The sequence below is a fragment of the Podarcis filfolensis genome (assembly GCF_964270895.1).
Source record: "Podarcis filfolensis genome assembly, chromosome: 1".
NCBI classification, from domain to species: Eukaryota; Metazoa; Chordata; class Lepidosauria; order Squamata; family Lacertidae; genus Podarcis; species Podarcis filfolensis.
This window is the reverse complement of record NC_139604.1, coordinates 66,645,590-66,670,734: the sequence shown is the minus strand read 5'-3', so window position 1 is coordinate 66,670,734 and position 25,145 is coordinate 66,645,590. Positions and strand designations below refer to the sequence as shown.

The window sequence follows — 25,145 nt, the reverse complement described above, 5'->3', positions numbered from 1 at the left end:
GGTTCTTCGTCTGGTGCCTGGAAGACCACAGGCACCAGGCTAGCCTTCCTGAAGGTGTGTGAACAACCACTGAGAGAGCCCTCCTTCAAGGAGGACATCTGATGGTGAATGCAAGGCTCATTCAAATGCATGCAGCAGAAGTCTGTATCACTTCTGGAACATTAGCATTTTCCATGGTGTGCAAATGGAGTAAGATATAGTCAGGTTTTGTTATGAAAAAGTGGATACAGTTCCTACTTACCACCAGGTTAAATACACATTCATATCCATTTACTTACTAAGTGCAATGTTGGAGAACCGCTTGATGAAAAGGCAGAATGCAAATTTAACGAATAAGTATATTTTCCTACGTTAAATTAAACTCTTGGACTATATTCTTTTTATGTAGAATCAAAGAAAAGGTTGATGGCAACCCTTGGGCCACTGTTCTGCATTAGCTCCCAGGGAGATAATAGGACTATTCAAGAGCAGCTTTTGCCTTTCATTTTCATTCCATAAATCAATGGAATTTCATTTGCTTTCCTTGGGCTGCTCTATTGCCAGTAAAGCTTTCTGAATTGTATTATTGCTGTGTAATGCAAATGTAATAGGGAAAAGGAAGAATTTCATGAAACTGCAAAACCACTCAAGCCGAGGATTTTAAGCAAACTTATCTGCAGATAATTTTCACTCGAATCAGTATTGAAATTTGTGGTGTCCAGGATTTCAGCAAGACTAAACAGAACTAAGTTTATTTCTGCATTGGCCTGTCATTTTATTATTCCATTAGATACTGTGGTCCTGGGGCAATTGCCTCTGAACTTGGGTCTGGATTCTGGCAAGGAGCCTGTGAAAGCAAACACATTGCTAACGAACTAATTCAAGACACTCAGAAAAGCTAACATTGTCTTGGGGGGTAGGATTTACACCTATTTGAAAATAGTAATTACAGACAGGGAAGCAGAAATGTGGATAATTATGCATAATTTGTGTGTGTGTTCTTACTTTTAGTTGAAGTGCAAAACGAACAGTTTTCATTTTAATATTTCAGGAGAATATAGTGCTCTTGAAATTGGAAATTCTAATGGTAACTCACCATATGTGCAACAAATTTAAATTTAAAAGATATGTGCTCTCAACAGAAGCTTGTTTCTGCTGAGCTGCTGATATGTACATAAAAGAAATTATGAAAAGAGTAATAGTTTGTCCTGAAATAAGACTGCATTGGACTGCATGGTAATTTATTCCAACTGGTTTCCTGATTTTTTTTCAACAGGAAGGGGGCATTGTTGCTCTTTTTAAGATCTGTCGTCAGGATTGCTTCAGGTGCCTATATCCTCAGACACTCAGGACATTGGCATCTGTCTGCTGTGTGGAGGAAGGAATCCAACAGCTGGAAAAGGTATGATTATCTAAGCAGTCTGTCTGTGCTAAAGAAAGTAGTCTTCTTAGGACTTTGTATAATCCAGGCCAGGGAAAGTATTTATTCTTTCCAGAAAGGAACTTTTGCTCGATGTACTGGTTGCAAATATTGCACCCATTTATTTTAATGGATGCAGATAGCACTTTTATTAAGTGACCAGTTTTGCCTGTCAATCCTGAGAGTAGCAAACAGCCTCTGCTGGATGTTTTTGGATACTCCCTTCCTTTCGTTTGTAGTAGAACACTGTAGCGTAGCATCTAAGCAAAACTGGGCTATGAATTGGGAAGCTTTTGGATTAAATCTTGCCTTAATTATGAATCTGATCTACCCTACAGAGTACTTCCAAGAATTGCTAAGATAATACATACCTATCACATATTTTTCCTGGCTTTTCTCCAAAGAGCTCAGGGGTGGTAAATTGGCTCTTTCTCCACCCATTTTACACTTGCAATAAGCATGTGATGACTAGCCGAAGGTGAGCTTCAAGGCTTAGTGGAGATTTGAACATGGATCTCCCTGGTCCCCAGTCCCCCAAGGGAAAATGTCCCAGGCAGGGCCAATATCGAAAGTGGGTGGGGCCAAAGCCCATCCACTCACCCCCCATTGTCTAGATCACTACATTTCATCTCTACATCCTTTCTCAGCATACAGAGGCAGTGAGTGTAGCGTGTCCAGTATTCAAAATTGTCAGGTGCTCTTGGCCACTTGCGACCAAGTGAAGATGCCCATGTACCAGGATGGTGTCTGACGTCTCCACCATCTCGAGGTGCATGCCTGTGAATCCTTGGATCTTGCTTGATTCCACACACTATCTGTGATATATTATCTGCACAATCAGAATGAATTTCAGGAAGAAAAATATGTATTGAAAAATATGACTTTTGAGCTGTCTGGCCCCAAAAGGACAACTAGACATTCTGTTTTGGTGATTGTAACCCTGGTTTAAGGAGCCACATGGCACCTAGCTTATATATCTGAGTTTCTAACACTGTCAGGGACAGGCGAGATCTAGCAGGCTGGAGGTTCTCCATGGCTGTTCTAACCACTCCATATGCTGGCTCTCACAATGTATGAAAATTGCTATGAATACTCAGCACGGTCAGGAGAACCAGTAGAAGGAGCAGAGAAGATATTGCTCTATTTGGCAAGTAGAAATGTCTATGCTTGTGCGACAATTGCATTAGTGCAACCTTGAATTCCACCCTAAGTATATACAGTTTTGCATAGGGAAAGTAAATATAGAGTTGCCTGGAAAGAAGTACATGAAGCAATTCTCTCTGAATTGGTTATATGACTTGGTTTATAAATTTGTGCTCCGTCCAGTACCTCCCCCAATTCACTGAAATGTGGAGAGTTCTGAATAGATTCGAGTCATTTTTCCTGTCAACACTTCAGGGATGGTGACACATAAGGGGTAAATTAGCACCGGTTCCGAGACAAATATAACAGCTGAAGATCTGAAAGAGGTTTTCAGCAATGTACTACACAGGCTAATTTTAACTCTCAAAGGTAGCTATTCGACAAACCCTTGCAGTAAACATGAAAATGCCACCACTTACGATTTGAATTGCTCATAGCCTCCCTTCCCATTTTTAAACTTGGGAAAATGAGCACTATTACAGTCACTAAATCATGACCTCATACATCACATTTCATAAAGCACATCTTGCACGTTTGAATAATGCGCCTCTTCAGCTTAATGATAAATGATTTCATTTGTACTTTACAATGACATGTCTTGTAATTGAGTGTCCTGAAAGGAAGCAAATAATGGTGGGACATCTGCAGCGTAAGTGAGAACTGTAAGCCAATTGTCCATGAAGATATTTTTTCTTTCTTTCATATTGTAGCTGGGTTCATGCAAAGAGATCCCAAGTGTTTCTCTGCTACGTTTGTAATAAGCTTAGGATGGCAATATTTTTAAATGGAAGGAATTTATAAGATCTTCTTGAGCAGCATTTCCCTGGAAAAGCAGATTATCAATACTGGGGATACTGTTGGCAGGTATCTGTGGCACGAATCCTATGGAGATGCATCTTGTGTTAACCATGTAGGTGGTTTCTATCAGTGCTTTTGCAATTGGTTGGCTGTAGTTTCTGCATTCTTGCATACAGTAAAGGTTGTTTGAGGTGAACCAATATGAACCTTTGGTGCTATCTGGCTTTCTCTCTGCAGCAATAATGGCGGAACAACCCTTTCCGCTATTCCACAAACTTGTTCTTTTTCAAAAAGGGAAATGGGAGAACAGGGGTGTTGTGTGTCTGCTTTGTGTAGAATCACATCTAAGTGCAATGTCATAAAGGAGACAAAAAGTTAAAATATACAAATGGTGCAGAGAGGCATGGCGTCTTGTGCTGTATTAGGGGATATGTCAATTTTGCTTTCTCTCCATTTCTCATTTTTTCAGGCCTTAAGTTCATTTCTCCTCAATTCCATATCAGTTTGTGGGTTGTTGTTGTTTTTTAAAGTCATCACGAACATTTACCAGCATCTTAATGTCAAATTCTGTTAATATGCATACAGCAGTTCTCATACAGCAGTTTCCCCTAATACAATACACTTTTGCCTGCTATTTTCACTCATTGTAGAACAACCTTGTGAAAATTCTCAGAAGCATAAACTGAATACAAGTGACCATCTTTCGGGAAGAGATTAGCAGCCACCTCCCTTCCTACTTTTTAAAAAGGCAGCTGTTGTATCTTTCCTTTGTATAATTATGCTGTGTTAATTTGTTCCCCAGTACATTATATGAAACCTAATGGTGCATTAGACTTCAGAAACATCACTTTAAATGGCAAACAGATTTGTGAAATTAGAGTTGGGGACAAAGCAATGAAATTAAGCTCACACTGGTCAAAATGACCTTTTTGGTTTTCTAAGCCACTAATGTTTCTACAAGTCCATTCAAAATGATAAAACAGGCTGCATCACTTAATGGAATATTTAGTGCTGTGCTGTGGTAACTTGGTGTGGCACACTCCCTGAAGAGATTACAATTTCAACAGATAACAGAAACATCCTGTGCAAGTTCCTCAAGTGGAAGAACACCAATGTGCTTGAGCCAACAGAAATGCTTCCAATAATGAAAGATTTTGTGGGCTTTTTATTGTAAATATAGTGTTCGTCAACTTCCTGTAGCAAGAGAAATTAAAAGGAGTGTCAGCACACACCCCTTGAGAACTTTAACAGACCTTATCCTCCCCATCTCTGACTGACAAATGTCACTAGTTTGGTCAAAACATTTTTTGTTGGTGTCCCCTCTATGATTCAGATGCTCTGTTCAAGGAGGAACTTCCAAATGTTCTTTGAAAATATGCTAACAATAAGCACAAATGTAACAGAAAGAAAGAGTTTGGTCTGTAGGTAATAGATAGTAACTAGACTGCAACTCCCTGCAGTGCAAATTGGGCACTGTGGGCCATAATGAAAATGTGAGATTTGTCCTAGGAATAGCAGGCATAATTTCCTGGGACAGCCCAGCACTGAGCATGGAAAGCTGGCAATGTGGACTCATGCTGGTCCTGTATTCATCACTGGATGTTAGCTATTGAGCAGAAACTTAAAGTGGAAGAATGGCAGGAGAGCGACCTCTTAGTTCTTCTGCTCTTAAGGATTTCACCGTTATTGGTAGAACCTGGGCAAACCACATGCAGTAGTTAACACTACATGTAGTTTGTGCCTAAAACATGGTTTAACAGGAGCCTGACCTCAAGACTGTCTCTGGTCAACGACCAGCATTAGATCCACTATACCATACTAAAGCTCCCATTGTTTTAATCCCTGTAGAAAGCAGATACATAAGAAAGGTGGTTCCAATCTTGAGATGCTTAACATATTCTTTCAGTCATAGTTTGAGTATGCTAATACACCACACTCAGGACTGCCTTAAGCCATGTGCTCACTCCTCACAGAGCTGCCACTAGTTGCCTTGGGTTGTTTGTGAATAAAGGTAAAGGTAAAGGGACCCCTGACCATTAGGTCCAGTCGTGGCCGACTCTGGGGTTGCAGCGCTCATCTCGCTTTATTGGCCGAGGGAGCCGGCGTACAGCTTCCGGGTCATGTGGCCAGCATGACTCAGCCACTTCTGGCGAACCAGAGCAGCGCACGGAAACGCTGTTTACCTTCCCGCCGGAGCGATACCTATTTATCTACTTGCACTTTGACATGCTTTCAAACTGCTAGGTGGGCAGGAGCAGGGACCGAGCAATGGGAGCTCACCCCGTTGTGGGGATTCGAACTGCGACCTTCTGATCGGCAAGTCCTAGGCTCTGTGGTTTAACCCACAGTGCCACCCACGTCCCTAAGAAGAAGAGTTTGGATTTGATATCCCGCTTTATCACTACCCTAAGGAGTCTCAAAGTGGCTAAAAATCTCCTTTCCCTTCCTCCCCCACAACAAACACTCTGTGAGGTGAGTGAGGCTGAGAGACTTCAGAAAAGTATGACTAGCCCAAAGTCACCCAGCAGCTGCATGTGGAGGAGCGGGGAAGCGAACCTGGTTCACCAGATTATGAGTCCACTGCTTTTAACCACTGGACTGGGTGTCCATCAATATGCAGATGATACCCAGCTCTACCTCTCTTTCAAATCAGAACCAGTGAAGGCGGTGAAGGTCCTGTGTGAGTGCCTGGAGGCAGTTGGAGGATGGATGGCGGCTAATGGATTGAGGTTGAATCCTGACAAGACAGAAGTACTGTTTTTGGGGGACAGGGGGCGGGCTGGTGTGGAGGACTCCCTGGTCCTGAATAGGGTAACTGTGCCCCTGAAGGACCAGGTGCGCAGCCTGGGAGTCATTTTGGACTCACAGCTGTCCATGGAGGCGCAGGTCAATTCTGTGTCCAGGGCAGCTGTCTACCAACTCCACCTGGTACGCAGGCTGAGACCCTACCTGCCCGCGGACTGTCTTGCCAGAGTGGTGCATGCTCTGGTTATCTCCCGCTTGGACTACTGCAATGCGCTCTACGTGGGGCTACCTTTGAAGGTGACTCGGAAACTACAACTAATCCAGAATGCGGCAGCTAGACTGGTGACTGGGGGCGGCCGCCGAGACCACATAACACCGGTCTTGAAAGACCTACATTGGCTCCCAGTACGTTTCCGAGCACAATTCAAAGTGCTGGTGTTGACCTTTAAAGCCCTAAACGGCCTCGGCCCAGTATACCTGAAGGAGCGTCTCCACCCCCATCGTTCTGCCCGGATGCTGAGGTCCAGCGCCGAGGGCCTTCTGGCGGTTCCCTCATTGCGAGAAGCAAAGCTACAGGGAACCAGGCAGAGGGCCTTCTCGGTAGTGGCGCCTGCCCTCTGGAACGCCCTCCCATCGGATGTCAAAGCGATAAATAACTACCTGACATTCAGAAGACATCTTAAGGCAGCCCTGTTCAGGGAAGTTTTTAATCTGTGATATTTTAGTGTATTTTTGGTTTTCTATGGAAGCCGCCCAGAGTGGCTGGGGAAACCCAGCCAGATGGGCGTGGTACAAATAATAAATTATTATTATTATTATTACACCACGCTGGCTAACTTGTGTGTGAATAGCAAGCCACAAATGTCTGCATTGCTGTTGAGCAAAGTTGCCCTGTTTTCTAGCTTAGTGCTGAACCGGAGAGCACCAGAGGCCAGCCCTAAATGGATTAGCTAAGAACTGATTACCACACAGAATCCTGTCCCGTGTCTTTTCATATTCTAAGAAAGCAGCTATTTTTGAATAAAGGATGTGGTCTTCTAATACTCTTTGACAGGTGAGATCAAGATAAGCAATAAGCCTATTACTAAAATTAGGGCAACTCTCCAGAGAATTATAGACCCATGACAGAGCCTGGATGGTGCCAGTAGGGCTTAACTGACAATTTCTTAAGTCAGAAATAATATCTAATTAGTTTAAGAGGAATGCAGTACCAAGGCAGTAATGAATACCAGTTGCTGCAATATAAATTAGCAGCTATACTTTATAGGACAGGAGACAATGCATTTAACCAGGGAGGGCCAACATGGTGCCCTACAGATGTTGTTGGGGCTACAATTCCCATCACCCTGACCCCTGACCATGGTCTTTTCAATAATTAAAGAAGCTGCAGCATGCCACCGTGGAAATCATTATTCAGCTAGCGATGCAGGTATTGCCATTGAACAAAACATATTTGTTTTGAAATGTCATGAGGAGCCAAATAGCTAGAACCTATTAATTTGTATAGAAATGGATAGGAGGTATTGTGTGTGCTGCAGAAAGGCTGATAATGGCATTAGTTGCTCCTGCATCTGTTCAGATCTAGGTTCATTAATACAGACTGCGATTAGAGAAGAGGAACAGCGAATTATTTATGCTGTGAATCTTCTTAGGTTGTCCAGCCATTTTGGGGTGGTAGGACACAGTTTGTTATGGGAGGGAACTGTCTATTGTTTGTTTTAAATGGATTAAGTGTAGGGATAGTTTCTGAGGGCATTATGACAATGATTTTCAGGAGGCGAGACATTTTGGATGGGAGGCCAAGAGTAAAAAAAAACTCTGGTTGGGCGCACTTCTGGTTGGAGGAGCTGGGAACGGATTGCTCTTGAGAAGGCAGAAAAGATGGAAAAAGTATGCAGTGATGGTGAGAGAGCTAAAAGCCATAAGAATTATTCTGACGAACCTTCTTAATAAAGAAACTTCTCTTTATAGCAGGAAAATATATAAAGCTGGACTAGGAAAATCAATTTCTCTTTCTTTGCATTCCCACAAGGCTGTCAGAAAGACAGAATTCATTTGCTCCTGTACCAAGTATATTGAACATTTCCACTCATACAAAATATTGAAGACAAAAGAGACATCAATAGATGATTCTTAAAAATTCTGTGTGTTTGGTAAAATGTCACCTCTGACTGTTTGGTTTTTTTTGCTTGAACAGTTGGTACTGATGATCATTAGTCATTACACATAACTGCATATAGAATTACTGAGGATCTTCCTCACTATCAAATATTCAAGCTGGGGCTGTTATAAATAACAGTAAGAGGTGACATAACAGCCATTAAATTACAACTAAGGTCATTATTTTCTTTCATGGTGGTATCATTAACCAAGCCTGGGCCATCTTAGTTGATCATCAGACACTGATTACCATCTACAGCTGGTGAACGAATCTCACAGTCTCCTTTGTTCAGTATTATGTGGGTGATAACTGCAAATGAAGAATGGGACTGAAGGATCCCAAATGACCAAAACATATTGAGGCATTTAAGATTTGAGGATGATGGCTATGGTTTTTGTTCCTTCTGAAAGCTGTTTGTTTCAGAACTGGATGATGTGGCACAATCAGATAATGTTAAAGGGCCCAGAGGCTTCTTCAGTTAACTAGTAGTGGAAAATATGCTGTGTTTTGGCACATTAAATCAGAACCAGTGAGGGTGGTGAATGTCCTGTGTGAGTGTCTGGAGGTGGTTAAAAAATGGATGGCAGTTAATGGATTGAGGATGAATCCTGACAAAACAGAAGTATTATTTTTTTTGGGGGGGGCACAGGGGGCAGGCTGGTGTGAGGGACTCCCTGGTCCTGAATGGGGCAATTGTGCTCCTGAAGGACCAGGTGCACAGCCTTATGGTCATTTTGGACTCACAGCTGTCCATGGAAGCACAGGTTAATTCTGTGTCCATAAATATATTAAATAAAACAAATATATGGGCTTAAGTGAATTTACCAGAGATGGTTTGGTGAGGAAGGCTTAAAATGTCACGGAAAATATGCAAAGGTCATGGTTAAACACTGAAATACCAGGCACAATGAGAGCTTCCAAGAAGAACACATAGCAGACTTGATAAAACCATCACAGATTTTCAAGGTGCAGAACTAAATGTGCAGCCAGGAGCCCTGAAAGCAAATCCACCTGCACACAGAGGCTGCATTTGCACATAATGCTGTGCCACAGTAGGGGTTCAGAATGAATGTTTAGGCTCCTGAGGAATGCCATTCTAAGCTAAACCCTGGCTTACTTGCCAAGCCACTGTGAGCTGCAAGTATTGGGGAGGATCAAAGTGTATGTGAGTTCTTGCTTTGGGGCTCCAGCACAATTTGTGTGGCCTCACTGTAAATCACCAGTATGAACACACAGCAGAGTTCAAAAAAGCACTACAGATTTACAAGGGTACACAAAGGTCTGGAATAATATCTAAATCGACCAAACTGCAGAGCTTGTATTATTTGCGATTGCAGTATTTTGATACGAGTTTTGGTTAAAGTGCTACTGAAGGTGTAGTCTGCAGAGGTGGAGGCCTGGTGAGGCTCCAAGACCATTGCTGCTCTTTATTATGTTTCTGTTCTAAAAGGAAAGGCTATGTTGAGATCCTTAAGCATCTAAAGGCTTCAGTACCACCTCCAAGGTGAACTTGAACTTGTTTGAGGCATTTACCTGCTAGCCTGGTGGCTTGTGCACCTGTCTGAATCAATCCATTTGAAAAGATCACATTCTCTAAAACTCATCTATCAACCACCAGTAAAAGACAGCAAGAGATAATGGAGTGTACTGTTTAACTTTGTCTACTGAATCTAAACCAAGCATTCTCTTCACAGGGCCTGAATCAGCACCAGATTTTGGGCAGTGCTGACAGTTCTTCCTCATAGGGCACCAAGCTGAGGGGACACAAAATATTACTCCTACTACAACTACTACTAATACCTAAATTTATACAGGCACCTGCTGAGAAGATCCATATAAAAGCAACTGTACCAAAAGGAAGAACTTCCTGTACATTAGGAAGAACTTCCTGACAGTAAGAGCTGTTCAACAGTGGAATTTGCTGCCAAGGAGTGTGGTGGAGTCTCCTTCTTTGGAGGTCTTTAAGCAGAGGCTTGACAACCATATGTCAGGAGTGCTCTGATGGTGTTTCCTGCTTGGCAGGGGGTTGGACTCGATGGCCCTTGTGGTCTCTTCCAACTCTATGATTCTATGATTCTATGAATCAGTGTGAAAATAAGACATGGGGTAGGGATGGATGAAGGACCAAATTTTGGACTTTTTCAGAGTGCCATATTACCAAGGTTGGCCACTGAATGAATCATGTTGCTCAAGGGCTACATTCACTGTGCGACAGGTAGCCTGTTAAGATCAAAACCAGGTCTACTGCAACTTTGAATACAAGTTTCTGACATGGAAATTTGCTGGAAAGCTGATAATCTTTTTGAAGAACGAGGTACAAATAAAGTTTTCCTGACCTGGATCTACTTTTGGGGAGGGGGTTCTTTTGGAGCCCAACGGGAAGTTCCTATGCGGAAGGGACAAACTTGATGTCCGATTTATGTCCGTTTATTCTTTGGCGTAAGGTTTGGCCTGTTTGTCCAATATAGAGAGCTGAAGGACACTGTTGGCATTTGATGGCATATACAATGTTAGACGATGAGCAATTAAATAGTCCCGAGATGGTATGTGTGATGTTGTTGGGGCCAGTAATGGTGTTGTCCGGGTGTATGTGGCAGCAAAGTTGGCATCTGGGTTTATTGCAGGCTCTGGTGCCAGTGTCCGCCAAAGAATAAACGGACATAAATCGGACATCAAGAATCACAAGACAGAGAAACCAGTAGGAGAACACTTCAATCTCCCAGGACATTCTATACAAGATCTCAAAGTAGCTGTATTACTACAAAGGAATTTCAGAAATACACTGGAAAGAGAAGCTGCTGAATTGCAACTCATTACCAAACTTAAAACCATGGAGAGACCTGGTCTGAACAAAGACATTGGATTCTTATCTCATTATACATGACAAAGCCATTTTTCACCTTCTCACCCCTTGCTTTTTCCTGTAAGACCTATTGCAGTCGTTAAGAGTCGTCAACAGGCTCATCACAGCTATCTGCCAATCACCCATTCCCACCACCCTTCTGAGTAATACCCCTCCCCACCTTCTCACTATATAGAAGGATCTGGCAACTTCTGTTTCAGTGTATCTGAAGAAGTGTGCATGCACACGAAAGCTCATACCAAGAACTAACTTAGTTGGTCTTTAAGGTGCTACTGGAAGGGAAAAAATTTTTTTGTATGAACTATTGTGTTTAAGAGAATAGAAACAAAGTCTTAAGGAGTGATCTTTTGCGGAACTGTGTTTTCCCTAAATCCTGTTTGGGAAACTGTATTTCAGTGATGGTGAAGGGAAGGAATCCAAAATCCACTGGTGCTATATGAAAGACTTTAGCATTTAGACCTCAGCTAAATATTTCATTTTGAAGAATTGGAATTAGTACTAGATTTATGGCTGAAAAGCCCACCATTACAAGACAATGAGAACTGACTACTGTGAATGAAAAATAGTCTATGGTCACCTGATGATGCTTTTGATTTTATTTAGGGATTTGTAAGTTGAGGCAATAACCAGGACTGACAATGGTCCATAATCAGCATGTGAGAAATCATCTCCAATGTGACTAACTTTGCTTTATTATAGCTCTGGGAAACCCACTTGGCAAGCAAGCTGACTTTTCTGAAGAGAGAGGAAAAGCTTGATCAGCTTTTAAACTCAGGGCAGTGCTTAATGAAAATCAGTGATGAGATTTAGAAAAGTAAGGCTTAAATGCTGCCTTCCCCCTTCAGACAGACAGTGCTGGAAGCTCAGAGAGAATAAGACAAGAAGGAAAATATATCTTTTTTATTTTTAAGAATATTCTATTCATTTCTTTTTCTTAGTGCCAGTTAGGTGAGAGACCCAGCTCAACAGGACATCTGTTACATTTTTCATAATAAAAATATATATAACCCTAAAAATATTAATCACAACTAAGAGTAATCAGCAAAACAATTACAATTTTTATTATTATATTTATATCCTGCCACCCTAAAAAAGAAGGGGGGGATGTATCATAGGCAGAACACTCCTGTCATTGGGATAAGGTGGTAAGGAGAGAGATTTTGTAGCAATGTAACCACCATATCTATGGCTCTGCTGTGGCCAGTGCAGGAGATGTGGGGGCAGAATTTTTCTTTTTGTCTCCTGTTGACTCAATGTTGGACCCAGGGCAGACATAGTATGGGGCCACTTTTGTCCACATGTCTAATGAACAAGGGAGCTTGGGATCCTGCAGATTCACACCTGTCCCCAACATACCCATAGGACATCTACACCAGCAAAGTTTTCCATAGATGTACCGAAGAATCCTCCACAGATACACATGTTGTTTGGCTCATGGTTCTTTCTCTCTGCATGTGGAGCAGCACTAACATGGCTCTCTAAAACACCCCAGATGGCCTTCAACTGCCTGAAAGATTTCAGCTCTAATACGTGAGCTGAAATAATATCATTATTGCAGTTGTACCTTGGATCCTGAACGCCTTGCGAGTTGAACATTTTGGCTCCCGAATGCCGAATGCTTCCTGCAGCCATTCAAAAGCCGCACTTTGGTTTCTGAACGTTTTGGAATTTGAATGGACTTCCGGAACAGATTCCGTTTGACTTCCGAGGTACGACTGTATTTTAAAGCACAGAGCAGCCATCCTGAGATTACTATGTGGATTAGCCTTCCAAAATCTTCTGGAAGTCACCGCAACCTGGAACACAAAGCACTCTCGACCAAAAAAACTTTGGCTGACTTAAAAGATCCATACCTATGACTTAAACTTAACATGTATCCAAGATAAGGCTAAGCACTACACACACACCCAACCCCGCTTCCCCAACATCACACATGACCCTAACTGGCGCCCTCTTCATATATGTGGGCTTCATATATGTAGTAGATGAACTTCAGCCTCATGCTATTTCAAACATTGCATCTGCATGAGAATTATCAGCTTACCAGAAGGAACCACCTGCCCTCTCTTCTCCATGCATCATTCTCCATGCATCATTCTGGGAGCTTTCCCCCTGAGCCAGTTTAAGGGGTTCAGAGAAAAAGGAGGGTGGAAAGCTCCATTGAGCAAGCAGAAGCCTTTGCATAGTGTTTCCACTGACCGGGTTTGTTAGGTGATTTCTACCCTATGTGTTGCACGCATGAGACAGAATGCATATATGGTGAGTGGGCCTAGCCAGATACCCCTGCCAGGTGTGCATTCTTTTAAGATCAGGATGTGCCTAATAAGCAGCAAAAAGGGCTGCAGTGAGTGTATTAGCAAAGCTGCTTTACTGGTTTAAGCAGCACACAAGAATGGTGCACGCATTTGCACACAGGGTTACGAGGAAGGTATGCAGAGCTTGTGAAGGCTTATGAATCTGGCTTCTCCACATTTAGAGGCACTGGCCAATAGCAGTCGTCGTGTTTCAGGACTGATTGAAATAGTTCATAAAGAAAAAGCAGTCTCAGTTGGCACAAAATATCCTTGCCAAAGCATATTCTGTACTGGAGCCAAACACACTACTATAATGAAGTAGACTTGCTGACATGCTGGCTTTGTCTCTCACTACAAAGCATACTGCTGACTTGGTGATTTATCAGAAAAATCTTCAGCCACAGAGGGGCAACTGAAACCTAACAGCTTACACAAATGTATCCCCTTTCTTGAGTTTGGTCACACATGATCTTCTCTCATATGTTTTGCTTCTGTGCATATTCTACACGCAGTCACTGGTGCTTGCGAAAGGCGGCAGCAGAACTCAGTGGTAGACCATCAATCTGCTTGGCATACAGAAGGACCCAGATTCCCCAAGGTGGCTGTCACCAATGGAAGCAAAGGCACTGAAAAAGTCCAATATGGAGGCCAAATGGCCGAAATATTGGGAAATATTGGAACAAGAAGGAGATAAATTGAAATTGCAGAGTTTTGAGAAATTAAAAGACAAGGTGCGAGATTGGCTGCATTATTTTCAAATAAGAGAGGCCTATAACCTGGATAAAAAAATAGGTTTCCAGGTGGAAAAATCAAAATTGGAAACTGAATTGTTAGAACCCAAAACCAAAACACTTTCAAGAATGTATAACTTGCTGCTAAAATGGAACACGCAGGATGAAACAGTTAAATCTGCTATGATTAAATGGGCACAAGATGTTGGTCATAACATTATGTTTGCTGACTGGGAACAGTTGTGGACCACAGGTATGAAATTTACGGCATGTAATGCCCTAAGAGAGAATATAATGAAAATGATATACAGGTGGTACATGACACCAGTCAAGCTTGCAAAAATCTATCATTTGCCCGATAATAAATGTTGGAAGTGTAAAGAAAATGAAGGAACATTCTTTCACCTTTGGTGGACGTGCCCAAAGATTAAGGCTTTCTGGGAGATGATTTATAGAGAAATGAAAAAAGTATTTAAATATACATTCCTTAAGAAGCCAGAGGCCTTTCTCTTGGGCATGGTCGGCCAATTGGTGCCAAAGAAGGACAGAACTTTCTTTATGTATGCAACAACAGCAGCAAGAATTCTCATCGCAAAGTATTGGAAGACACAAGAGCTACCCACCCTGGAAGAGTGGCAGATGAAGTTGATGGACTATATGGAATTGGCGGAAATGACTGGCAGAATCCGAGACCTGGGAGAAGAGTTGGTGGAAGAAGACTGGAAGAAATTTAAAGACTATCTTTGGAAATACTGTAAAATTAATGAAGGTTAAAATTATGCTTGGATTGGCAATAAGTGGTAACTAGTGACCAAAGTTAACAAGATTATGTAAAAAATGTATTGATAAACGGTTGAAAATATTTGGGTATAATATGTTATGATACAAAGTTAAGATATCTGAAAAAGGGTAAGAATTTGCTGAATTAAGTATGTAAATGGGAATACAAAAGGGGGGAGGTGTGAGGAGGTCAAGGATACAAGCAAATGACTCTGAGGATGTTGAGAAAAATGGATTTGTTTTACTTTTTTAATTTCTCTTTTTTCTTAACTAGCTGTTTTTTGTGTGTTTTGTACGCCTACATTTTTTGTATTGTTTATTTTTATCTGTGGTTTTTCTTTTTTATTCTGTAAATCTCTACTTTTTTCTCTTGTAAAACTTTAATAAAAATTTAATTAAAAAAAAAAAAAAAACAGAAGGACCCAGGTTCAATTTCCAGCATCTCCAGGTAGGGCTGGGAAAAACTCCTTCTGAAATCCCAGAGAACCATTGCCAGTAGTCTGACTCAGTATAAGGCAGGTTCCTGTGCTGGTAGCTACAGGCCTGCAGCCACCATCCCCTGCCCCATAATGCTGCTGGAATGCTGCTACATTGTGATGTAGCCTAATTCTGAGGTGGCCTCTATGGGGAAAGACAGCAGCCCCCATGTGGTGTTGTTGTTGTTGTTAAAGTATTGTAAGAAATAAAGGATGCTGCCACTGTCAATGTAAGGGAAGATCTGGAATCTTTGGGGAATTTTAGCTGCCCTTTTGTTACACATCACCCTCCCCACGCTTTCAAAACCAAAAGTCCATTTGAAAGAAAGTTAAGACGTGTACACTCATCACCTCCCTTCCTCAGTATTAATATATAGAAAATTTGTTTAGACTGCAAGACACAAGAGCAACAGTTTTACAAAGCCAGGAGGCCTCTACTTCAGTAGACAGAGAATACTGCCTTTAGACAGAGATTAGGCAGTTTTTCTGTTTCTAATGCATTTCTATCATATTTACACGTGGCAGAAACTTTCATGTTTAGAATTCTTTCCCAGGAGCAGCCAATGTGTTATCTTTAAGACGATGTTGCACTCTTGGACTACAAGTCCCATCAGCCTTGGTCATGCTGGTTGTGGCTGATGGGGACTGGCAACATCTGTGGAGTACCATGTTGGCCACCTCTCTTCTAGTTCACTGATTCAAGTAAAATAATGGTCTCCCATAACTACAAGAAGCATTCCTATTTCAGAACCAAAGAGAACCAATGGGACATCCAAAATTGCTCTAAGGATTTTCTGTTAAATCTGTTCAGGGAGGTCAAAGCATTTGTAAAATACATTTCCACATGTCTCAATCCAGGAGAGAGGCTGTTTTATCTGGAGTCTCTGAAGAAATAAACCAACCTGCTAGTAAGATGGGATCTGGGGCAACTGCTAGTATATCCAATTATTTTCACCCTCTCATCAGAACATCTGGGAGGAGGAGGAGGAAGATGAACAGAGGAGGCTAAAAGCTGCAAACCAAATCTCTGCAACAAATTTCACAATGCCATTAATTCCATTCAAGGAACTCTTGCTAATAGATGGGGCTATGAAATGAAGCTCTCAGAACAGTGATTGAAAATCCAGTAGAAAAACCTCAACTTAAAATTCAGACTCTTGTGCCTGCCAATTATTTCTTGTAGCATCCAAATTACAGGACTGTGTAACAGTGACATCCAGTGGATATGTGGACTTCAACAGCTATTCTTCATGTGTATATATATATATATATATATATATATATATATATAGGCCTACACAGAGTTGTGCTGCCTGACTTTGACTGTTAGGGAGTTGCTTTATGCTAGGCCTGACTTATTTGTTCATATAGGCCAGTATTGTTTACCCAAGCCATTTAAGTGTTGCAGGAATACAGTCTAGTATACTGTATTAACTGTTTTCCTAAATTACTTTAGGTAGTTTTCTTTTGAAACTAATTCTTATCAAATATTTTGTTACCTTGCATAATTGATGTTTGGGTACTGAATTCCTTTAACTAGACTAAACTGAGAGTTGTTGAGGATTTGTTGTTGTTGTTTAGTCGTTTAGTCATGTCCGACTCTTCGTGACCCCATGGACCAGAGCACGCCAGGCACTTCTGTCTTCCACTGCCTCCTGCAGTTTAGTCAAACTCATGCTGGTAGCTTCGAGAACACTATCCAACCATCTTGTCCTCTGTCGTCCCCTTCTCCTTGTGCCCTCCATCTTTCCCAACATCAGAGTCTTTTTCAGGGAGTCTTCTCTTCTCATGAGGTGGCCAAAGTATTGGAGTCTCAGCTTCAGGATCTGTCCTTCCAGTGAGCACTCAGGGCTGATTTCCTTCAGAATGGAGAGGTTGGATCTTCTTGCAGTCCATGGGACTCTCAAGAGTCTCCTCCAGCACCATAATTCAAAAGCATCAATTCTTCGGCGATCAGCCTTCTTTATGGTCCAGCTTTCACTTCTATACATCACTACTGGGAAAACCATAGCTTTTACTATACGCACCTTTGTTGGCAAGGTGATGTCTCTGCTTTTTAAGACGCTGTCTAGGTTTGCCATTGCCTTCTTCCCAAGAAGCAGGCGTCTTTTAATTTCGTGGCTGCTGTCACCATCTGCAGTGATCTGTTGAGGGTTAGGGATACATATCCAGAGATCAATGCATGTATTTGTAGGATAATGGTCAAGAGATGCAGTTGATAACTAAAAAGTGACACAGGTGAAAAATAAGCAAATAACCAATCACTCTTTAACCATTGCATGCTGTGGCATTAACCCCCTCCCCCAATTAAGCACGAAAACTGTACCAATGTAGAACTAGAGACTTTGTGCAGAATCACACCATATATTTGACATACATCCAAAGCATGTGATTTCCCCCAAAGAACTGTATTTTCCCCTTCACAGAACTATAATTTATTGCACTTTTAACAAACTACAGTTTCCATGATTCTTTGAGTGTGTTATGACTGCCTGGTTTAAAGTTGAGTTAGCTCCTTATGTCTCTCCCTTTTGAGAGATTGTTGGGGCTCATATTTTCTGGCTTGGAAATACAAGACTTGGAGGCTCATAATGTTCAGCTCAATATATGGTAAACATGGCAACCTCCACATTCTCCCCTGACTCACTTTAAAATCTGAGCCAGAGAAGAATTTCACTTTTCCCTTCTCTAGCCATGCAACTGCACACAATTTGTCCAACTCCCTCTCCATCCCACCCACTTACTTGACTGCAGTTGGGAGGGAAGAGAAGGAAGGGTCATCCATAAAATCCTCACAGTTAATAATTTTCAGATTGCCAGGGATAGTATATTTCTGCCATCAAATGCCTCACAGAGTTTTTAACTCTCTTCTGAAAGTTAATAATGAGGACACAGCCACACCTCACTGTATAGGGCAGCCCACAACTGGGGAAGCACCTGTCACAGGTCAGCGTACATGAAAACAATTCACAGAGGTCAAATTATGTGTTACAGATCTAAACATAAATTGAATACCTTTACTCTCAAAATCTGGAATGCCGTTATGTTCTGGGTTTCTGAAGGATGAAGTTATGTTCTGGGTTTCTGGAGAAAATGTAGTTGCTTTCCCCAGGTGCCAAATGGGAACACTTTTTCACCTGTTGATCATTCATGTTTTCTTCTTCAGTTGTAGCATAGTTGGTTTCCTCTCTATTCTCATTAATCATAATTTGCCAAGAGAGTCCTCTGTTAGTTTGAGTGTGTATTCCCCCCTCTTCCCATTCTTGACAAGGGACACAGCAAAAGGCACTCATTGAGTATGAAATGTGGTATTTTACTCAAAGGGTTTCAAAGTTAAATCTCACAAAATAAATACAATCACCTGCATTGAAATAATAACCATCTTTGGAAAGACTTAAGTGCCAGGTGTTGGATGATACAGCCTCATGCTACTGAGTGCTGGTGACATTATTTATTTAAAACTACAAGATCAGAATATATATTTTTAGTGAGCACAATTCATTTTTAAGGGTACCATGCTATACATAAGCCTAACCTGACTGTCATCCCTCAGGGTAAATAAAAATGAGAACTACGTGGGAAGTGCTACTGTTTGACTTTTGTTGAGTCCCAGGTTTTAGGTCCATCATTATTATGGGTTACCTGACAGGTTTTTTTTTCTGATTGCGGCTTCCTCTGTTGATTTGTGGTGTACCATCATGTTTTGAATTCAGACGTGGAATATAAAGCAAAGCCTTATTTATTATTTAAAAAGACTCACACCCTCTAGCCTGTAGGACCCCAAATGTGGTACTCACAGATTTAACTATTAGACATATTTGTGAGCAAGTTGTCATATTAATACAGGACAATGCAGTGTACATCAGTCACCCACAAGGCTGTCAGACAATGGTTTCTCAAGAGAGTTGAAAGTGACATAAGACCAGTGTGGCTCTGTATATGCACTTGTGCATTTGTTGACTTCGGTTAAGCAGGATTTGCAAAGTTTTAAAACAACACAAAGCTCTGCAAAAGTATATTTTGCTAGGCTAGATCAAATGTTCAGCATCCAGGGTTCTATGGTTACTAGCAAGATGCTTCTGGATAGTTGATACATAGTACATGAAGGCAAAAGACTGGACCTGCTCTTTCCTTCCAGCAACTGCTATTGATGAATATATGCCTCTGAACCTGGAGATTCCATTAGGTGTCATTTCTACTTACCATTGATTGAATTATCCTCCATGAATATATTTTAATCCTCTTCCAAAGAGGAAATTTCTCAGAAATTGAGTGGAAAGGGTTGAGTGGAAAGGCATTCAAATCTCTCCAGTCTGTGTGTAGGTTTTTCATAATCTAAACAATAGATTCTCAGCTAGAATATAAACCACATAACAGGAAGGATACCACCAAGGCCGTGATGATGTCAGCATGGTTAATGAGCAGAGTTAAGGAAGCTATAATAAGCAAAAAGGCTTCCTTCAGAAAAATGGAAGGCTTGTCCAAAGGAAGAGAACAAAAAGGAACACAAGCTCTCTCTCTCTCTCTCTCTCTCTCTCTCTCTCTCTCTCTCTGTGTGTGTGTGACAGTGGCGGAGCAAGCCAATTGGGCGCCTGGGGCGGCGTGTGTGCCCTGCGCCCAGGGGCGGGGTCAGCCGCCATGGGGCGGGGCGAGCTGGGGCAGGATACTCCATGGGGCCTCCGAGGAATCTGCCTGCCTACTTAGCCGCCCTACAGCTGAGAGGGAGCCGGCAGGTGGACCGTTTGGGGCAGCGCGGATCCTGCGGGCAGCCAAGCCACCATGTCACTTCCAGGAGAGACGCGTGGCTTGGGCGTGCTGCAGGCCCCGCGGTGAGTGCCGCCTGGCATTTTGTCACTCCCCTCAGTGATGACACCTGTGGTGGTCCGCCCCCACCGCACCCCCTTCCTCCACCCCTGCTCAAGGATAGATAAAATATTTGCATATATCTTCATTGCAAACGATGTAAGACAGACACCTGTTTTCAAATTGACAATGCAGAAGCTCAGCTGGGCGGGTGTGGGCCAGGACTTCCTTTTTAGGTCACAGATAAACAGGGGCACTGGTAGGAATGACAGATTGGTTCTGCTGGTGTACCCAAGCAGCCCCGACCTCAATGCCACCCTACTGTGCATCAGTCCTCTTTACAATACAATCCCATTGCATGGCTCACTATGCCAACAGCCCTGAACTCATCAACTCTGCCTGGCCTCATCCTCATCTGAGTTAGCTGCAGCAACATTGGTGTAAGTTGGGTGGCTACCGGGGGGAGGGGGCATTTCTGTCAGAGATGCTGGGGAGGCAAAGTCACACAGGGCTGATGTGGGTTGGATCATGTTCCAAACCTCGTACCTGTCACTCCACTGCATCAGAGAGGGCCCTCTTAACTGGAAGCTTTTGGTATTTTCCAATCACCAACATTACTAGCATTACAGTCAAGGTTTTTGCCTACATCATATTCCTCAAATGCAGAGTCTCTGTACCATCCTGTTGAATTCATAGAGTTCTTTTGTTTGTATTATCCAGCTGACCCATTCTCTCGTCTTGCCAAAGCACTGGACACGCTTGACATTTTAGCTGATTACTTCCCCAGAATTAAACAGAAAGCAGGGCAGCGGTCCAAAGTCCCTTTCAGTGTGAAAGCTAATTATATAAATGCTTTGAACAGCAATTTCTTTTTGGATGTTAAAGTGCTTTTATTAGATTGTTCTCCTGTCCTCTTTAAATTTATTATTGGACACTTATAAATGGTTGTGGCCTAGTAGAGTTCCTCCCCCCCTCACCACTTCAGGATCAGGCCAAAATAGTATAAAGTACACCTTAGTTTATTGCATCATTGTAATAAGGAAGAGGGAAAGCATCCTAAAGCAAGTTGTTATGGATGGACTTGAAGCATTGATTTATTGCTGGGTAGCCAAGTGAAGGTCCATTCTCTTAGATTCATTCTTACTATTAAACAAAGTCCTAATTTCCAAATGCAGCATGTCAGCAAATCTGTCACCTCAAAGGAGATCTCCCCGAATGATTGAAAGAGATTGCTGTGTTATTGATATCTACTGATATGTAAAACAGCCAGGAATGTTGAATAAAGAGATCTAATTCTTACAATAAACTAGACTCCTAAGAACATAAAAAATGTATCTGAAATGACTGGTGAAGGAGTGATATCTATAACACTGGGAAGTAGGGCATAGCTACTTCTAAATTGTGATGAGTCCAAATTGTAGTTCAGGGGTGTATCTTTCAATCTTACTATTGATGTATAACAGGAATGGGGGACCTTTTTCAGACTGACTTTCTGGGCATCCTCCTGGGGCCACATGCAAAAATGGGCATAAGAACATAAGAAGTGCCCCCCTGGATCAGGCCAAGGACCAATCTAGTCCAACATTCTGTTCTCACAGAGGCTGACCAGATGCCTGCTGAAAACCTGCAAGCAGGACTTGTACACAAGAGCGTTCCCTCTTCCTGTGGTTTCCAGTGACTGGTATTTAGACACATACTGCCCCAATAGCCTGATCTTCCATGAAATCATGGAATCCTCTTTTAAAGCCATAAAAATTGGCAGCCATCACAGCCTCCTGTGGGAGTGAGAGCCGTACTTTAACTATGTGCTGTGTGAGGTAGCTGTTCAGAGTGTGTAGTTGGTCTTCTCCATATAATAGAGAGGCCAAAGGTACAGTAGATGGACACAGAATTTGTACAATACTTGTTGCCCTGTGTGGATGATGGAAGTACATGGTAGAGCCAGCCTTGAATAAAGGTGTGTTTTCCATCCTCAAATTCCTGGAGTGTCCAGAATGTGAATATATCCTCTTGCTTCTGGTATTCACTGTATTCTAGTAGCTCCTCTGTCTGTAGTGAAGTATTCTAGTTGTAAGGTTGCTGGTGATGCTTTAAATGCTCCTCCTTATGTAATACCACATTAGACTTCCCATTTTTTGAACTTGCGATATAGCATACCCAGAAGTTGAAAATGGGGTGTGTGACAGAGGAGGAGGAGAAGGGTCCAATCTATTTTCTTCTGTTACTTGATCAGGTTTCCTTGCAGTTGTCGATCACAATAAGACATCATACAAATAAGCACCATAAGAATTGCCATTGCTCTATCAGCAACATTAGCAATTGTGCATGTTTCAAGTCAGGGTTCCTAGGCTATGACCAGCCCCCCTACCCACAAAATTGACCTTCCCAGGGGTGACGTTAGCAAGTATTAAGGGGTTTTGCCTCTGCAATAAAATCCTGAAACATCACCAGTGAAATCGTTGTTTTATCAGTTTCCCCTGCATAAAAGATACTGTTCTCTTGTCTTCATTTTTAATGGCATAGAATACATAGACATTTCTCCTAAATGATTATTTCCCCCAGTGTGCCTCTTTACCTGCGAGCCAGAGCCTTCAACAGTATCCCCTGGGTATCCAGGATAAACCCATTTATTCTGAGACTAATTTGTTTCTTGGCAGCCTTTGCACTACTTTATTCATCCATGATTTGAACAGCCACTGATCCATTTGGTTCTAAGGGCGTGCTGTCATTTCTCTACTATTTCTCCCCTTTTTCTTATTGCTGGGCCAGCCCCTGCAATGGTGACACTACCTGCATCTTGAGGTGGAGCAATCAGACTAGATAAAGGCAGGAATTTGTGTCTGAAGAGTGCAGGAGGGTTTTGGAGGTGTTGGCCCCTGTTGCTATTTGTTGCTTCTTGCCAGGACCATCTCTACCATTAGGCAGAGTGAGGCAGTTGCCCAGTATGTTTTTGGTGTTGTGAAAGGGCAGGAAATTATTAGTAATTTTAATAGTTATTTAAGTAGGGAGGGATACTGGTACTTGTGGGATTCTCTGCCTCAGGGGCCAGTATAGCTTGGCTAGCCTTGAGTACAATGTACATTGGATCACAACAGATCACAAACATCAAGGCTAAGTGGGCTAACATTTTGCTTAGCAATGGCAACATGAGATTTGTATGAGTGGCACAAGTTGAAGCAGGGATTCTGTATGAGTGGCACATGTTGAAGCAGGGATCCCTGAAGTGCTTTGTGGCACTTTGGCAATCCAGACATTTTGAAAAATATTGTAGACAAGCATGTACTGAAAGCAAAAATAATGTCTCTAAGCTTATCATAACTCCATAATACCAGGGTAGGATGGGATGGAAATGGAAAGCAAACAGTAGAGTGAGAAGGTAGAGGGAAAGCTCTGCCGTGTCTGAGACATCAAGTTTGTAATTAGAGGGAATGAAAGTTGCAGGTCCCTTACCTGGGGGCAGCTCCCCGATGTCTGCAATTTTCAGACTAATTGCTCACAAAACACTTAAATGATCCCCTTTCTTACTCAACCAAAAGGGCAACAGTTGCCCTTGCAGGGAAAACCCTGCAGTGATCCTTCTGAAATGTGGAAGAAATCATGCTCTTAGAAGGGAAAACTTCCCCTACAGATTCCATCTGTTTCTGCTCCAAAATTAAAAAGTTATAGATGTTTTCACAACACAACACAACACAAAACACCAGGGAGTGGAGAAGGGGAGAGGAAGCTCCATCGCTTCCTGACAGAACAATCTTGTAATCAGAGGGAATAATTTTACTCAGAAAGTGAATCTTTTTTAAAGTGTCCAGCACAAAAGCTAATAGAACTAATTTGGCAGGTGTTAACCACTCAAGGAGTTAGCATGTCTGCATATTTCATCCACTTCTGTCAAAAGCAATATATATATATGGGCTTCAGAAGGGAAAAAGTTGGTTTTGCAATAGTGAATGGGGTAGGGGAGGGAGAAGAGAAATTAATTGTCTTTGGACAGACCCTGAGCTGAATTAGGAATTGTATAAAGTGCCTCAAACTTAGATGGCCTATTTTCTGAACTCTGAATTGGGGTTTGAACAGAACCTTCTGGTCACTGCACACCTGTACTAGGTATCTTGATTTGAAGGACGTGCTGTTTGCTGCTCTGCCTCAGGAGGCAAGATGCCTTGGTTTAGTCCTGCACCTCCACTGCTTATGTCTCTGCTCCATTTTGGTTCACATATTCATAAAATGGTTCATTCTAACACAGAAATGAAATGCAACAATGGACCTACAGGCGAATGCATGCAAAAGTGGCCCAGATCATCAACAGATTGACTCATCCGTCTCTATACGGCATGTATGGTAGTCCACTAGGCTTCAGTAGATTGCCTGTATTTGCAATCTGCCTAGAACTACAAAAGTAGGGAGATTCTCAAGTTGCTAGTGGGCTGCAAGGCATGTCTGGTGGACTGATCTACAGTTTGTTGGGTCTTAAATTATACAGGGCTGACCTAGTTCTACAACTGTATTTTGTCCTAGTCCACAATGGCATGTCTTCCCTAGGAATAAAGGAAGTTGCCTTATATTGTGGCACAACATTTGTCCATCTAGCTCAGCACTGTCTACATCAGAGTAGAGAACCCTTTTCAGTCCAAGGGCCACATTCCTTTGTGACAAACCTCATAGGAGGCCACATGTCAGGGGTAGGGGAGGGGCCCCAAGATAAAAGTGGCTGGGACAATAGGTATGGCTTTTACCTTTGTACAGTAGGCTACATTCCAGTTGGAAGTATATACACACACTTCTCCATCCTCCAGCTGGAAAGCCAGAGTCATTATCACAGTTCTTATTGGACTGTTATTTCAACTTTATTATAAAGTTTTGAAAATGGAAAGGAAAAAGGACACATTTTAGTAAGGCAAAAGCAAGAAGAGCATGGAGCAGTGCTGGTGAGGGAAGCAGCCTTGGGCAAGTCTCGA

At 42.2% G+C, this 25,145-nt stretch overlaps 2 protein-coding genes across 2 annotated transcripts in view; one reads left to right on the top strand and one right to left on the bottom strand.

Moving 5' to 3' along the window:
• Nucleotides 1-25,145, bottom strand: part of PSMA1 (proteasome 20S subunit alpha 1) — a 355,542-nt gene that overhangs the window by 205,068 nt on the left and 125,329 nt on the right. The window lies entirely within an intron of this gene.
• INSC (INSC spindle orientation adaptor protein) overlaps nt 1-25,145 on the top strand; it is a 128,363-nt gene that overhangs the window by 79,166 nt on the left and 24,052 nt on the right. The window contains exon 7 of the mRNA XM_083590161.1: nt 1,256-1,381. Within this exon, the coding sequence (XP_083446287.1) occupies nt 1,256-1,381 (126 nt within the window). The remainder of the gene's footprint in view (nt 1-1,255; nt 1,382-25,145) is intronic.